The 17,919-nt window shown below is 36.8% G+C and overlaps 1 protein-coding gene across 2 annotated transcripts in view; it reads right to left on the bottom strand.

Moving 5' to 3' along the window:
• The window catches only part of ZFPM2 (zinc finger protein, FOG family member 2), a 414,398-nt gene that overhangs the window by 175,978 nt on the left and 220,501 nt on the right, over positions 1–17,919 (bottom strand). For both annotated transcript variants that reach the window (XM_011994180.1, XM_011994181.1), the window contains one exon: positions 5,190–5,301. In XM_011994180.1, coding sequence (XP_011849570.1) covers positions 5,190–5,301 — 112 coding nt within the window. The remainder of the gene's footprint in view (positions 1–5,189; positions 5,302–17,919) is intronic.

Below are 17,919 nucleotides of genomic sequence, written 5' to 3' on the forward strand. Positions count from 1 at the left end.
ATGAAATACAGATTTTTACAATAATATTGTGGCTTCGCATATACAGAAATATTCTGTGGTTGAGGTAAGAGTGAGGGTTAGCAGATACTTTTTCACTCTCTTGATTGACAGTGTTTATTCTCTTAAGCTGGAGACCCAGAGAATGTGGCTACTTTGAAATAACAACTACAAGAAAATTGAAGAACTAAATAATGTAATTATCCCTGATTTGAAGCTGAGTGATTAAACCCACATGAAAGATGCTAAAGGTGTAATTTTAAATACCCTCAACACATAAAATTCTAAATACACTATTTGTTTTTCATATGAAAAGGTCACCATTCTTTGCAAACAGTAGATAGCATATAATAAGGTAAGGTAAAGAAGTAGATCATCAGTGCTCAACAGACAGTGGATTTTAAGAGTAAGTGGGCAGGCCTTTGCTCACCCTCCTCTCCAGCAGAGCTCCTTTTAACTTCAGCATTATGCTTTTTAGTATTTTTCCACTGAGATAAGTAAATTAGAATTATCTGGAGTCTGTTGAGAATAATGGCAAAAAACAGACGACCCAACAGGTCTGGTCCATCAATGTCTGGATGACCTAATTACTTTCTGGAATGACAAGGGGTAGGTGAGGCAGGAACAACGCACATCAGATTCGAATGTTAATGCCAACCACTACACTTTTAAAATTTTTTCTAGAACAAGATGACGGCAGCCTGTCAAATAGCACTGACTGATATAACACAATTTTATTTTATAATAATGTGATGGACACGCTGACAATGAAAACTTTGTAGTCATATTTAATTTTGTTACTAGCCTACATTTAGGAATACTTTGGGAAGCAAGTATGCCTCCTAGATGGTAATAGTTAAACATTAAATGGGCCTATTTTCACACCATAAGAAAACACTATCAAAAATCTCAGTCATGGCATTTTTGCAAAATGTCACACTGCAATTTATCTTCTATTTGTAAATAGACACTGATAGGTTCTCAGCCAGGTCCTATAATAATGATTTGGCATTGAGTTTATAAGTAGTTTAGGTTCTTAGGAAAAAAACAAATAAATACAATTGTGGCATCAGGAATTTAATTTTCATCGTCCATAAGAGCTTTTTATACTTTAGGAATAATACGTGACACATGGGAGCATGGATGTTGGCCCAAGAAGCAACCACTCTTTTGTGGCAGCATATCCTTGGTTTTATTTAGGGAACTATCTCTCCTCCATTTCAGTGGCTCATGTGGGGTTAATTTTATTTTTAGGCCCCAGGCTGACTATGGTCTGCCTAGGAGAGTCATAGTGATTAATTGGTTCAGGGAATGGTATGTGATGTGCTCTAATCACAAAACCCAGAAAAGCTCTCTTTTCACCGAAGTTGCTATGCTGGTGGAATAAGTCTGGAGTTGCCACTAGTTATCTGAGAATGATGCCCACACAAGAAAGAAGAGCCACATGATAGAGAGAGAGAGTCTGGGAACAAAGTTTGAGCAACTGAATCAAGCAGTTCTTGACATCCAGAATATCCCTGGACTCTCAGTGATATGAGCAGATTAACCCACCTACCCCAACACACAGACACACACACACACACACACACACACACACAATTTTTTGGCAGAATCTAATTTCAGTTAGATTTCTATCGCTTGAAAACAAAAGAGGCCCAATTAATAAACAATGTAGGCATTATGAAAATGCCACAAACATTGTAGAGGTTCAAGTTAACATTTGTTAACCCTTCCATCTTCAAAAAGCTTTTGCTTTGAGGAGTGTTATCATACATACAGACTGTGGAGACAGACGACTCCAGAGTCCAGCGTGTTTGGATACCAGTAGGAGCGCCTCCCGGGGTCATATTTTCCATGATCCAATCAATCCCTAATGAAATCCCAGAATATTAAGGTATTGACACAACTTTGGGACATGCTCTGCGTGAGCTGTCTCCTCCCTCTAAAGGCACTCTAAATACTAGAAATTAGTTTCAGGCCTCTGAACCCCAGGTAGAAGATCAAAGAAAAGTCTGCAGCAAAGTAGAGAAATAAAAATATATATGTTGAAATGCAAATGATCAGGGCTTTTTGTTTTTGTTTTTTACTGCATAATTCTAGATCATTAATATCAGCATCCACTGTGAGTTTTCAAGAGGGCTACGATAAATGATATTTGGTCATGGGGCTTTTTTCTTTAATCTTAGGGTTCTATGAAATGCGTTTTGGGAAATGCCACACTTTAATATATATATATTTTGTGATGTCTAGGGATAAAAGCCTGAGTGGTTTTGGTTGTTACTCATCATTTAACAGTGGCAAAGGGAAAGGCAGAGTCATGTAGTTCAAGGAGTACAGAATTTGGAGCTGTCAAGACGTAGATTGAATTTAGCTCTATTGTTAGCTCTCTATGATCACAGGCAATCATGCCACCTCTCTAAGTCATAGGTGCAAAATGAGAAAATACTATCTATTTCATTGACTTGTTTTGAAGCTTAAAGTAGACAGAACATATTCTAGTATGCATCACTTCAACCCTAAGTTGGACAAATGTATGCTTGAATCCCACTCAATCACTTGTTAGCCATGTGACCATGACAAACTATTTACCCTACTTAAGTCTTTCATCTACCTTTGTAAAATGGGGTAGTATGTTGATTATCTCATAGGAGCTATTAAATAAGGATTAAGCTTTAAAAAGCATACACAGTAGTTATTACAGTTCTGGCATTTGAACTACAAAACCAATTGTTCTTGTAAGTTGAACAATGCCAAATTACCCTTTACAGGTTAAAACATTATTGAATAGCAGCAATTCATACAGTTCATCATCATAGTATGTGAAATGTCTATTTCAGTGTCTGGCAACAATTCATCATTTGTTTATCTGGTCAACCAATCAATATGTACTTAGTGCTTTTCTTGTACAGGTAGCATGCCAGACCAGGAATAGAAAGGTGACTAAGACACAATCTGTGTCCTCAGTAAATATAGAGTAGATTGAAGAGGCAGGCAATCATAACTAACTTTTTTACTTGCTCCTTATTTGGACACATAAACTGTATACTCATGATCATGAAATAAGGTAATAGAGAGCAATGAGAGAAGCACATACAATTTGGCATGGGGAGCATCAAGAAGATAATTCAAGGTGTGCCCAATACATGGTGGCTACTATCATCAATGTACAAGGTTAGCACATAGTTGGACTCAATACATGCTTTACAAGTTAATTAATGAACAATTAATAAGCTTCTATTAATTACTCTAAGTTGTTTTTTGAAAAAAGATATAAGGTATAGCCAACCATAAACACATAAGTTTGCTCAAGTTAGCATACCCCACTAAATACAGAATTCCAATTCTGTTATACAGGTTCAGCATCCCTAATCAGAATATCCAAAATCTTTCAGATTGTTCCAAAATCCAAAACCTTTTGATCACCATATGATGCTACAAGTGAAAAATTCCACAATTGACCTCACGCAATGGGTGACAGTCAAAACTTAGTCTCATGCACAAAATTATAAAATATTGTATAGAATTACCATTAGGTTAGATGTATTTTGTGTTTATGAAACATAAATGACTTTCATGTTTAGACTTGGGTCTCATTTCCAAGATATCTCATTATGTACATGCAAATATTCCAATCTGAAAAAAAATCTGAAATCTGAAACACTCTGGTCCCAAGCAATTTGGATAAGGGATACTCAAAATATGTAACAATCATCTCTACTAAAAGAATAGCTGATTTAAAAGTGCAATGAATTTGAATCATATATGAGGACCAGCTATTGCCATGTTTCCCTCCGTACCATATTGGTACAATGAAGATAAAATATCATACAACAGATATCTGTCCCCAACAAGTGGTCCTGCATTCCAAGGCATCTTTTGTATTCTGAATGTCGGCACTGGTAAACTCATTCCCTATACTTTCCACTTTGATAGATTATACTGGCATATCCTGGGAAAATCTCACATCCCTTTTAGCTGAACGCTCCCACCAGCATACCACAGGTATTTCAGGTTAGAAAATTAGTGGGTATGGGGACAAGTAATTATAGAAGGAAAAAACTATAATCAGATCCTGGTGTGCAGATTGTTTTTTTTTTTTAGCTTGCAAATTCCCTGTTTCTGGTGTTTCAACTTTCAAAGGTTTATGGTAGTTTAGAGGCAATCCTCTTATAAGTGTACAAACTGTAATGATTATAGGAACAAGTTGTAATTGTTTCTAGCAAGTTTTTAAGAGTCTTTGATGTTATGATTAGTGTTTTATATGTTAATATATTGATAGGGGTGCTTATTTGCTTGTTCCCTTGTATGCTTTTATGGTTTCTAGGTTCAATGTGCAAATACATCTTTGATCTCGGCAGGTCTATTTGGTTTAAAAAGAAAGCCAAGGGAAATTAAACATGAGAAGCACAAAGTTTTGCAATATTTATGAAGAAGTGAGATTAGGGATTTCACTGTAAGAGTACAGAGCTAGGACCAAGACTCGAACGTGGAGAAAAGTGCCCCAAAACTACACCACACGTGAGGAGGGTCCCGTGCTATGGACAGCCAGCCCCACGACATGCCATCATGGAGCTGCGGCTCCTTTGTAGCCAGGGCGCAGCTACATGACGCAGTCTGGGTTGATGTCACACTGAGCAAATCAAAGGCAATGCCCTGCAAGTCATCAGCTTCCACTTTAGAGTTTGCCTCCTGCCCTTCAGAAATCACCAGGGGGAAGATTTCTGTCTTTGCAAAGGTTTCATTTCCAGCTATCTTCTCATCACACATGACTTCCAGAAACTGGCTGGAATGTAGCGCCTCTTGGACCATGCACCTTGACACAAATTGCTAAACTTTAGAAGGATTTCACTTTTTGATAATGTCTAAAAGGAGAATTTGGAGTTTCGTCAAACCTGGCTATCAATGATACTAACAGCAAGAGAAAGATATTAGTTAAGCCACTCAAATACAGGGTTAGGTAAATGTATAAGGCACTAAGTAATTAATAGTATGACACTTTTTGTTTTATGTTGCACAGAAAAACAAAAAAGGTGGCTTTACTGAAAATACACATTAGAGGAACTCAAATGGGAAAACAGGACGAGAGAGGATCAAATTATACTTTGTACTTCCGTTCCAGCTCTTCAGGTGCTGTTTTGCAATGCTTAGGTTTTAATACTTCCAAAGAGAGGGGGAAACAATCTTGCATTTACCTTTGCTGTACACAATGCAGTTGTTTTTGTTGTCTTCCACTCCTTGCCAAGTCACATCCAGCAACCACTTGGGACCAGCAGTCAGCACCATTGGGACCTGAGCCTTTGTCTTCTGTAGAAAGAATGATAACAAACAGATGCCATTTGCTTCCGTTGATTAAAAACTTGAATAATAACTGTACTAATCATTTTATTTTTACAAACAACTAAATCTCCCAAACCATAATCCAAGTCCTTATTCCCCTGTCTCATGATATCTTTTTAAGACGACAGAAGCTGTAAAGCTTTACTGCTTTCACTAATCTGAATGGTAGAAATATTATCAAGGATTTTTTTTTTTTCCTAAATGATACTGAATCAGATCTCCAAGATTAGACAGATCTCTTGTGGCTCTGAATTATAAAGAGAATGCAGATGACTTTCATTGCAAAGAGCAGAGTGTTTAGAAGTGAACTTTAGACACATTGTACTTTACTATCAACAGGATCTCACTATTTCCTGAAACAGACAGGAAAGAATTTAAAGAATCAGGATCCATTTCAAAGCTCTGTCCTGAGCAACATTTATATTAGAGTAAGAACTTACTCTGAATGAATAATGACATCTACCCAACCCCCTAAGTGTGGATATGCAGTCTCACTGTAACTGAAATAATAATAATGCTAATGATGCACCACCATACATTGTCTCCAGAAAGACTGTAAAAGAGGAATCGTGAATAAATTCAAATGCAGAGCAACTAAAGCATGACATCCCTTGCTCTGAGAACCCCAGAAGCACAGAGACAAGTGCTATAATTCTAACCAAGTATTTTCAGTGTACATGTTAAATAGAAGGCTCAAAATAGTCACAATTTTTGGCTGTTTGACATCCAAATTATTTATCTGTAAACCTCCGTGGATAAATTTACATGGCTGGAAATAAACTGGGGAGGAAATAAGTATGTCTCAGCAAGACTGTGTTTCCCGATGAGTCACGGTGAACCGGCATTCACTTTTATCATTCTCCAGTCCATGTTCTGTATGTCAAACACCATGAAACCACAACTCAGAGTACAATACAAGGGTCTCAAGGTAATTTTTGAACTGAATTTTCACCTAGCTATGATCCTGCCAAAGAGATCTCAGTCCATTCTGGGATTTTTCAACATGATACATGCTATCACAAATTTCCCAAATTGGTCTTAACAAGTATTCACTTGAGGAGTTCCACGTAATCTGGTGATTTCAAATCTTTCAGGAATCTGGAAAACCCATTTCACCTGCCTCATGACAACAATGATAGCACAAAAAACACTGATTCATTGTTAATTGCAAAGCCATACTGAAAACTATGCATAAAATGAATGCTGACCCATTTCTTAAAATATCAATTATATTATAAATGTAAAAACTACCATAAAATATAGTATTTAATGGAAAAATCAAACATGATGGATTTAAAAAGAAGTCTGAAAAAAACTACTTCAAATATTAAAACAAAGAGTATAAACTATAACTAAATCAAGTATAATAAATTCTAGTACCTTGATCTTTAATATTTATAGTTTGATTCATTGTAGAGTCTTAATTTTTCAAATATGTATCTTAATAGTTGGCAAAGATAACCACAAAGAAGTTCTCTAAAAGCCTTGTGAAAAAGATGTAATTTTATGTTCTATGTATATTTTAACTATATAGACAAAAATGTTATCAAGTTATCCCTATTGCTATCAGTCTGAGAAACCATTATTTTGTATTTCGATTTTCAAAATAGGATTAGAGGAGAAACAAACTTGTTCTATACGAAATGATAGTGATCCAAATCCAATTAAATATTAGGTCTTAATGACACATATTTTGCTCTTCTTTTACTATCAGACTGACAGATAAATCCACAGATCAGGATCTGGTGGTCGGGCGTGGTGGCTCACTCCTATAAACCCAGCACTTTGGGAGGCCGAAGTGGATGAATCACTTGAGGCCAGGAGTTTGAAAGCAGACTGGCCACCATGGTGAAATCCGGTCTCTACTAAAAATACACAAATTAGCCAGGTGTGATGGTGCATGCCCGTAATCCCAGCTACTTGGGATGCTGAGGCAGGAGAATTGCTTGAACCCAGGAGGTGGAGGTTGCAGTGAGCCAAGATCATGCTACTGTACTCCAGCCTGGGTGATAGAGCTAGACTCTTGTCTCAAACAAAACAAAACAAAACTAAACTAAACTAAACTAAACCCCAAAGGATCTGCAGTTCTCCAGGCCCAGGCAGAACAAGTCAGAGGAGGGAGTCCACCATTTCAGGAAGCCTATGCAGGGGCACTCAGTGACTTATTTGTAACATCACTCTTTCCCGATTTTAAATAATAGATTTCAAACAGGCACCTGGCCTATTTTTCCCAGATTACCTTATTTCATGAAAAATAATTATTTTAAATTATTTAATCACCTTGTTTCATAGTTCTTAGAATCCTATGAATTTTGACACAGTAAATTAGCTTTTATAATAATTTCATAGATACTATAAAAAATAGATAGTGATCACTTACATTCTTTAGAGAATCTTTTAGTATAAAGTAAATCAACTGATTTTCCAAAACCATAATCTTCCATTCATTTCACAAATAAGCAAACTCAATCCTGTGCCTTGTGCTAGGAATGTAAGTAAGTCTTTTTTGGTGAAGGATACAGATACATTAAAAATGTTTAAAGTAATGTGAAAAGTACCATGGTAGGAAGTGCTAAGACATGTGTCAACTGTTTTGGGGTCAATGAAGGAAAGAGAAAAACTCCCATCCTTTGGAGTCTGGGGACACATCATAGAAGAGGCAACATTCAGGCAGGATTTTAAAGGATAAACAGGAAGAATGTGCAGTTGCTGGAAACAGTGTGGGCAAAGGCTGAACAGTCTATAAGAAAGTCAAGTGTGCAGGAAATGGGAGTTCTGGGACTCTGGTTAAAGTTCTTATGAAGTCTTTAGCACTCTTTTTGTTATGTAGAAAGCACTAGAAAAGTATTATCTATCATAATCATCATTAATATTATTGTTATTGATAAATGGAAAGAACATAATAGCATATGTATCTGGCAGGGCAGGTTATAAACAGATTTTAAAAGACCTTGATGCATTAGGCAAAACTTTGGTAAACTTTACTTTGTGCTTAATTCTGTAAGCAGAAGGAAGCCAATAAAGATTTTTTAGGGAGATGGAATAAGAGTACTACTGTTTAGGCTACTTGTGCAAGGATTTTGTTAGGCATTTCCCTTACTTACCTAGCCCTCATGTATATTTTTAGATAAGAAAATTGCAACTGAAAAATTAAATAATATCCTTTAGGTCAAATTGTTGGTAGGTGGCAGAGGGCAGAGCCAATATTTACATTTAGCTTTGTTTCCAAATATTACCACCCCTAGTGGTTTTTCTGGAACTGAAAGGTTTCCCAGGAAGCTGTATTTTCAATGCCTTGGGCAATTTAGGATGAGTTTTTCACCTCCCCCACCACCACCACTACTACTACTACTAAAACAACATTAGTGGTTTACGTGTTGGCTATTGAGGTAAGCATTTCACTTGAATGGTCTTTTTTGATTTTTACAACTCCAGAAGTTAGGTACTAACATTTTCTCCATTTTCTACATAAGCAAATTAAGGATTAGAGGAGCTGATATTGTGAGTAAAATATAAAAGTAATCAATTAATATATTTCCTAATGGTAAGTTAGGCATTATATCTTTTAAAACTCTGGCAAACGTTTATTTTGCCTGGGTACAAGTAGCATTGGATTTATTAAAAAATTGATAAAATAATTTATTTTAGACCAAATCAATAAAGCAGAAGAAAAAAATGGAGCAAAGACTTGCTGAAAGTTATACCCAAGCTGTAAAGTAAATAATAAGTAGATAAAAAATCTCAAGGGACCAGTTATTACAGTTTTGAGGAGGTAAGTCAATTTCTTTCTGAAGAAGTCAACTTTTGCAGAGATTGACTGACTTCAAAGAAGATTACCAAGTGTGAGAAGGAAGGAGTTAGCCAGGATTATATGAAATCGACACTCCAGAAAAATCCATGAATAGAAAATAACAATAATATCCACATTGATCATTAGGTTCACTTCCTGTGTCTCCAACATAAGAATTCATAAAATTCTAGAACACTAAGAGCTAGAAGCTACTTTAAAGTTCACTGAGTTTAATTCTCAGATATCACAAACAAGGAAAGTCAGGCCAAAATTTTTATCTCATACTCTACAATGGGTACAACTGGCACAACATTTTGGGAAAAGAGAACAGACATAAAAGGTGTGGTAGACAGGAAAATGGCCTACCAAAGATGGCTATGCCCTAATCCCCTGGAACCTGCGAATATGCTACCTTACTTGGCAAAAGGGATTTCAGAGAGGTGATTAAGTTTTTGTACCGTGAGATGGTGAGATTATCCTAGATTATCCAGATGGGCCCGGTCTAATCACATAAATCCTTACAAGTAGAAGTGAAAGGCAAGAGTAAATCCAAGAGATTCAACACGAAAAAAATGCCGTCTGCTTTTGCTACCTTTAAAGATGGGGGACTGAGAGCAGAAACTAAAGAATGTAGTGGTGTCTAAAAACTGGGAATGACCTCCAGTTTACAGGAAGCAAGAAACAAGAACTTCAGCTCTACAACATCAAGGTACCAAATGTTGCCAACAATCTGAATGAATGAGCACGAAATGGATTCTCTCCTAGAACCTCCAGAAAGGAATGCATGAGGAAGGCTGACACCTTGATTTTATTTTATTTTATTTTATTTTATTTTATTTTATTTTTTTTTTTTTTTTTTGAGACGGAGTCTCGCGCTGTGTCACCCAGGCTGGAGTGCAGTGGCGCAATCTCGGCTCACTGCAAGCTCCGCCTCCCGGGTTCACGCCATTCTCCTGCCTCAGCCTCCGAGTAGCTGGGACTACAGGCGCCCGCCACCACGCCCGGCTAGTTTTTTGTATTTTTAGTAGAGACGGGGTTTCACCGTCTTAGCCAGGATGGTCTCGATCTCCTGACCTCGTGATCCACCCGCCTCGGCCTCCCAAAGTGCTGGGATTAGAGGCTTGAGCCACCGCGCCCGGCAACACCTTGATTTTAGTCTGGTGAAGTCTATACTCATATTTCTGATCTACAGAATATGAGATAATAAATATCTGTTGTTTGAAGCCCCCAGGTCTATGGTAGTGTGTTTCAGCAGCAATAGAAAGCTAACACAAAAGATATCCAGATTTATTGATTACAGTTAAAACAAAAATAACTAATTTTCTTATCAAATGTGCTCAAAAGTGTGAAATAGCTTCCCCTTAGTCGAAATAACACCAAATATACCTTGTTATTCCACAATCATTGATCATTTATTTATAAGTCATTATGAAGCAGGATATTTCCCTGACCCCTTCACCGGACTTGTGACAGCGGTGCCTCATTTACTCAGCCTGATGCTCTCAACTCCTCGCGGGAGAGAGCACAGGAGCCAACAAGTACGGAAACTGGAGTGAACAAGCACTGGAACCAGCCAGCCGCTTCAGTGCCAATGGGACCAAACTCCATTCACTCGGACCCGCTGTGTTCCACCTCTTGCAGGAGGGAGTGCGCAGGTGAGTGGGTGCGGGAAGCAGCCAGACACTTTAGTGCTGGCAGGAGTGAACTCCATGCAGGCCCCATAGCAGCATACAGGCAGGGGTGACTGTGACTCCCAAAGCCCCAGAGGGCTTGTTACAGTGCTATTTTAGCTCTGCTGTCCGTGGTCAGCTTAACTGTTAACAGCTCAGTGGGTCCTTTGCCTTTTCATGTGAGATGGCTACTCTCTAGCAGCCAGGGCAAAGGGCCAGTGTGACAGCCTTTTGTATCCTCACTCGTGGCTCCCAAGCTCTTGTCTAGTGTCTGAGGAAAATGGGGTCGCATTAACAAAGTGAAAGATAGTAAATGTGGGAGATTTTATTGTCTATGAAAGTGGCTCTCCGTGGCAAGGGGAGCTGAAAAGGGGACGGGGTGGGTAGGTAATCTTCCCCTGAAGTCCGACCATCTCTGGCCAGATTCTTCTCCAAAGTTGCACCATCAAACCATCTCTCTGAAGTCAAGCTGCTTCTCTCCAACGTCCAGCCATAGTCCTGTCTACCAGCTGAGGATTTTTATAGGCACAGGATGGGACGGTGTAGGTGGTTTAGGAAAAGACAACATTTGAGTGGGAAAACAGGGATAGAAGTTCTCACTTTGGGCCACAGTTTCAGGCTTTTTGGCTTGAGGGTGGCATTTTTGCCAGGGACCCACCCTTTTCTGCCTAGAATTTCTCTGCCTCCTGTCCCCATCAATTAGAGATACTGTGTTCTTGCTTTAAAATACAAGCAAATACACAATGGTGACTTAATAATTCCTGCTTATATAATCAGTTATGTCATATCCTGAAGCATCATTGACTTTACAGTTGAAGTATAACAAAAGGACATTATTGTTTTTGGAGTCACATTATCTAGGTTTGAATCCTAACACATGCCACTGGTAGCGTCCATGACTAGAAAACCACTTAAGTGTTCTGAACTTCAGAACGGACATCAGCACAGTGGGGCTAATTTTCATTTCAGAGGCTTTTGAGAAGTAACTAGCAAAGAGCCTGGTACTCTACAGACGCACATCAAACTTTTGCTGGATAGCTACATTAAAAAATGAAAAAAAAAAAAACACAAAAAAGCATTTACTGAATCCCCACCATTTCTCAGGCTCTGGTCATATTTGTAGTGATTAGCATAGATGTCTAGACAAAAACTCTTTATTATCTAATTGAAAGGTTGTGATAGTCATTATGGCTACTGATCAGTTAGTTCCAACTCTTCAATTTTCAGATCTCTTTTAAAGTTGGATCTGGCCACGTGACTTTGCTTGACCAATGAAATTGAAGAAGTGGCTTGTGTCTTACTCCTACACAAAACCCGTGAGATCCAATGGCCAATTCACCATTATGCCTTGCTTTTGCTGAAACAATCATGGAAACAAAGAGGTGGACTGGCAACTGCAGTGGTCAGGGAGTATGAGAAAGAAATGAACTTTTTCATGTACAAAGCTGTTGTAGTATTAGGATTGCTTACAACCTCAGCAAAACCTAGCTTATTTTCACTTATACAAAATTTTTCTCTATTTTTTTCCATTTTGAAATATTGAATTTTTATAGGTTCAAGTTTGTATTTTGTCTGTATCTAGACAATCTCTTTCAGTAATAAATCAATTCAAGGTACATAACAATAGCCTTGAATTTCACTTAAACTGGAATGTCTTCTTTTTTTAAAAAAAAAAGAAATCTTGTGCACTTCTGAGGCTCCACATTGTACATTTTAAAATTCTGCACCCCTGGACACGGTTTGAACCCAGAGTTTCACGTTTAGACAGCCCACAACTAGACAAACTTGACAAGGACAAAATGGGTCAAAAGTGTCATTTCTTAGGAATAATTAAAATCATCTAATGTGGATGAGAGAGGTCAGACTAGCATCCACTTCTCACTAACCTTTAGAGTTACTGGACCGACAAAGGAGGAAGCCTTCAATAAATGTTTATAGTCAAGCCAAAAGGTTAATGGAGATAAAAGTAGACAGCCCAAAGGTAAATAATAGAGGACTAACCCAAGAAACTGGTGACATAATGTTGTCCCAGGGATTCCAAATTTTGCTAGAAAAAAAGATACTGAGGATTTCCAAAAGGAGGGTTAGAAAGAAATGAAAGTCATAGGAAAATCTTTCCATGAGATGAGCTTATTTTTACATTACATCCCTTTAACAGAAGTAGAAGTGTTATTTGATTTAAAAAATTGGCCTCCATTGACTTTAGTTTAAGAAATACAACAAAAATACCATTAGAGAATCTCATGCCAATGCCATGAGATATAGTTTGATGCTGTTAAAAATGCCCTCGGTGTGTGGCTTCCTTAACTGGGTAACAGATCAAAAGCGCTGAGGCCTGTTTGGCTAAATACTGCTCTTTTAACAATTCATAGCTGTTTATATTCTCTCAGCTATAAAGCATATTTGACAACAGGCCTAGAGGATTTTTAAAATTACTATAGACATTACATTTATATTGTGAGAACCAGAAATATGCGCACACACACACACACACACGCACACACATTCCCTTGCCCCTAGGAATTGTACACTACCACCACTGCCAACCTCCCCTAACTGAATTATTCCCTACATTTAAATGAAAAAAGTGGTGCTGTATGTGATTTGACCTTGTACAACCACACAAAATTTTACACAGTAAAAGTTTCAGTTAATGTATCCAAGCAGTTCTCCACACTGGAACTCAATTCAAATTCAATCTGACAGTCAGGAAAATATTATATCACACTCCTTTTAACTACGTGAAATCTCTAGAGACAGTGAATTGAATTTGAAAATTTCCCTCACCAACAGCTATGGGGGCATAACAATTACAAATCTTGGACTACTTAGACTGGGGAAAAATATGCCCGGGAATAATTCAAGACCTTATACAATTGAATTTTCAGTAATCCTGGGTATGGTCTACAGTCTCAACATTATTTATTTGACTGGAACTATACAACTTTTAGTATGCTAATTTCCACCCAACAAAATAGTGCTTTTTAGTATTTGCCATTTAATAAGTTAAACTTTTGAAAGTTAAACCAAGTGAAAGTTTGCACTTGATGCTATTTAGGCAAAAGGCCTTTCTTTCTTTCTTCTTCTTTTTTTTTTTTTTAATAGAGTGTCATTTTAAACTACATAAAGAAAATCATTTCATTCCATGTGATCCTGTAGGGTCAACATTATTGATGTGATATAAAAACAGGTTCTCAGGCTGGGCATGTAATCCCAGAACTTTGGGAGACTGAGGCTGGTGAATCACCTGAGGTCAGGAGTTCGAGACCACAGTGGCCAACATGGTGAAACCCCATCTCTACTAAAATTACAAAAAACATTAGCCAGGTGTGGTGGCAGGCACCTGTAATCCCAGCTACTTGGGAGGCTGAGGCAGGAGAATCGCTTGAACCTGGGAGGCAGAGGTTGCAGTGAGCCGAGACTGCACCATTGCACTCCAGCCTGGGTAACAAGAGTGAAAGTCCCACTAATAAAAAAAAAGAAAAAATAGGTTCTCACAGATAACACCTGAATATTTCCCATGACTAATTAATGTTAAGTACTCAAACACAGCCAGGCATATCACTTGCCTCAATTAAAATCTTGTGATTCTATTGAAAAATGGAGTAAAATGACCACCGAATTAAATTGGGATGTCCCTTAAGTGAGAGTTGCAAAGTGTGCATGTGTGTATATGTGTTTCTATATACAGAGATTTCAGCAAGTAACTTAGAAAACTTCCAAACGCATATATATTTTTAAAAGCTATCTTATTTGTGTTTATTGTTTGAGAAATAAGAAAACTCAACTTCTTAAAACATTATTAAAGTTGCATTGCTTGAAAAAAAATTATATGCTATACCTACTTTCGAAACTGAAGCTCAACATATTAAGAATACTCCTAAATTAGAAAATATGTGAAAAGGACAAATGGGAAAGACATTAGCAACATCCTACAACAAGAACCACTACACTATATAATTAGGCACAGAATAGATTTATGAATGGAGATTCCAGGAACATTTCATTAGATTAGAGTTTTCTTGGAGCACAGTTCTACAAAATATCCTGTAAGAACAGCATGAGAGTGAAATTCCAGAGAACTTCTGCTAACAAATGTCTTCGAGTAGAATGTGGTATGTGGGATCTCAAATATGATAAGAGACTTTTCAAAAACAAAATGAGTGTGAAATAAAATGATAGAATTCTTGGCTATTATGTCCATACTCCTTATGTCAGACAGTTTTATCTCTATGAACCAAAAATTTAAATAATCATTATCTCTGAGGTATATTTGCTTTTAGTTCTCAAATTGTTGGAACATATTATCTTAACATGAGTCACTGCTTGAATATAGGAATCTCAGCATAAGAAGTAATGATCCTGTTAGAAGAGAAAATACAAATAGTTCTACAGATATGGGCTATTAAAAACAATCTGTTTGCTTCCAAATATCATTTCATGATATTTTAAACAATAATATAAAATTATTTTTCAAGATTACTCACTCTAAATATATAGACATTTCATTTTCAAATGGGAAGAATCTCTAGATGAATATAAACATCTAAGCTATTCAGATATTTATTATACTTTCATTTTCCAGAAAGAATAGACTCATTTCTCTTTCCCTTTTGCCAACTTCACTCCCACAGCCTCATCTGTTCCCCACATACATTTGGCTCCGAAGAGGAACTACTCCCTCCAAACTGGCAATCATTAACTTCAACCTTTTATTTTACACAGCTCTGAAAGTCACAGGGTGTTTAAGGAGTGTTGTTTTGCTCCTGGCAGAATTTCTGGGCTTGCACCTAGTGCAATGTGCAAAAAGTGTGTCAGCACTGAAACTCTGAGAAGAGAAAAGTAAATTGCTCTTGAGTGCCCCTTCTTACGTAAGGCTGTCACATAAACCTGTGGCAGGGTTCAGGGATCCGGAGAGCTGTGGTACCAGCTGTGTGACCTGGGGCCACTTAACCTCTGAAGGTCTCAGCTTCCTTTTCTGTTAAGATGATCTCATATGTACTACAGCTTGATAACGATATTATTATAAGACTTTTTACTGTAGAATTCCCATCAAATCTTGCTCAAATTCTGAGTGTGGAGAAGAAAATATATAGGAGAGCTCAACACATTGAGCTTATACTTACTGAAGGAAGCTTTACTATTGTATTGGCCAATCACCAAATAAAGCCATTTTAACTTACTACATTTTGATATTTTAACCCTTTTAGAGAAAGTGATGTGGTTAAAATAAAAACGCTAGCCTGAAGAATAAAAAGAGTATCTAATAGAGGTACATACAAACTCAACGTGAATGCCCTGTTTAAACCACTGTAAAAAAAAAAAAAAAAAATACAGTGGTCAATTCTGTTCATCAGTCTCCATCTGTATTTGAGAATTACCCCAAAAGTATTCTGTGGAAGAGAGAAAACACTACCCTGCACAAAGTCAGCTTCAGATACTAAGATGTGTCCACCTTTCAGAAATGAATTCACTGAAATATGTAATGAATCTCTCAGTCACCATTCAGGCTGACTCCTTTTTATTACTGTTCCAGTCAATCTTCTGCCAAGAAAGAGGGCAATTCTGAATCCTGATATTAATATAGTAAATTTTAAAACCAAATATACAATTTTTCTTTTAATTATATGGTGTTTTCATGATGTGTATTCTTATATCCATCTATAGACATAAAGTATTAACTTGCTTATATTTTGAACGTAAAATATACCTGATATTACAATATTTGAAGTTGATGGAAGGAGTCTATGGAAAAACTAGAAGAATGGAAATAAGAAGGGGATCCCCCTCCAAAGGGAAAAAGTATGTGAAATTATTAAACTATATCATAGGTGCTGTGATGACTATAGTATCTTCTGGGAAGGCAGATTTTCTGAGACAAATTATTAAAAGTCAAGTTACTGAAAGTCAGATGCAAAAAAATAAAATCTTGGCAAACTAGTTGGCAAAAGTGTGGAAGTGTTAGAGTAGCTGAACAAAGCTTGTCTAATCTGTGAGACATTTTAGTAACAGAAATATTATAAATGTTTAAATTAAGTATCTAAAGTAAAACTTCTTCCATCAACTTCAAATATTGTAATATCAGGTATATTTTGAGTTCAAAATATAAGCAAGTGAATAGATGTTTATAGATGGGTATAAGAATGCACATTATGAAAAGAACATGTAGTTAAAAGAAACATTGTATATTTGGTTTTAAAATTTGCTATATTAATATCAGGATTCAGAACCATAGAGTCATTTTCAGTTTTGTTTTGTTTTTTGTTTTTTCACCAAATCAACAGATGCAGAAGGACTATACTAATTCTGCACTTTTACAGAGTAAAAGCCAAGTGTCCAAGTCACTTGCCTTCATTCCGGAGCCAGGCTGCCTCCTTGCTTTCCATGGAATTAACAATGAGAAAAGGACTCCAACCAAACGGATCCACTCAACATGCTCCCAACCCAAAGGACCTTTGTTCAGCATGTCTGTCAGTCTGGGGCAACTAATGGAGCATGCTAAGAAGTCAGAAACAAACGAGATAAATCTTTATTAATAGTGCCCCTGGAAAATGTCTTAAATCTTGTTGTTGGTAGTTTTCTACAGGATGCTCTTTATGAAAGGCGAGGTCTCTGTGTTCATTGTAAACCTGAAATTTTATATTAAAATATTTAATTGCTTAATTGGGTAGATTTTGGAGAATATTCTCAGTCATAAGAGAAAATTACATTTCAGTCACTGCTTTCTCAATTCTCTATCCTATCATATTCTTTACAAAAAGAAATATGAATAAAAGCATCAATGTGTGTATTGGAAAGGATATGTAAATAATGTTAACATGATAACCTGAACAATTAAAAATTGTTGACTGGAAATACCAGTGAGTTAAATTGTACAAGTAGTTGCATGTGTATTACACTGAAGTTTGCATCAAGTGGTTTCATTACTCCGAAGGTTTTTTTTTTTTTTTTTGCTAGATAAATAATATAACCTTATATATAAACTCATTCCAATTAGTAATAACTAATAAGCATTACTTTTGGATTTCTCTATATTGTTTCTATTTTGAAAGTGTTATTTAGGTTTTTCTGCTTTTAAAATAATCATTTTACAGGGATGCCCTCTCACACCACTCCCATTCAACA

The sequence above is a fragment of the Mandrillus leucophaeus genome, unplaced genomic scaffold (genome assembly GCF_000951045.1).
Source record: "Mandrillus leucophaeus isolate KB7577 unplaced genomic scaffold, Mleu.le_1.0 Scaffold444, whole genome shotgun sequence".
Lineage (NCBI taxonomy): Eukaryota > Metazoa > Chordata > Mammalia > Primates > Cercopithecidae > Mandrillus > Mandrillus leucophaeus.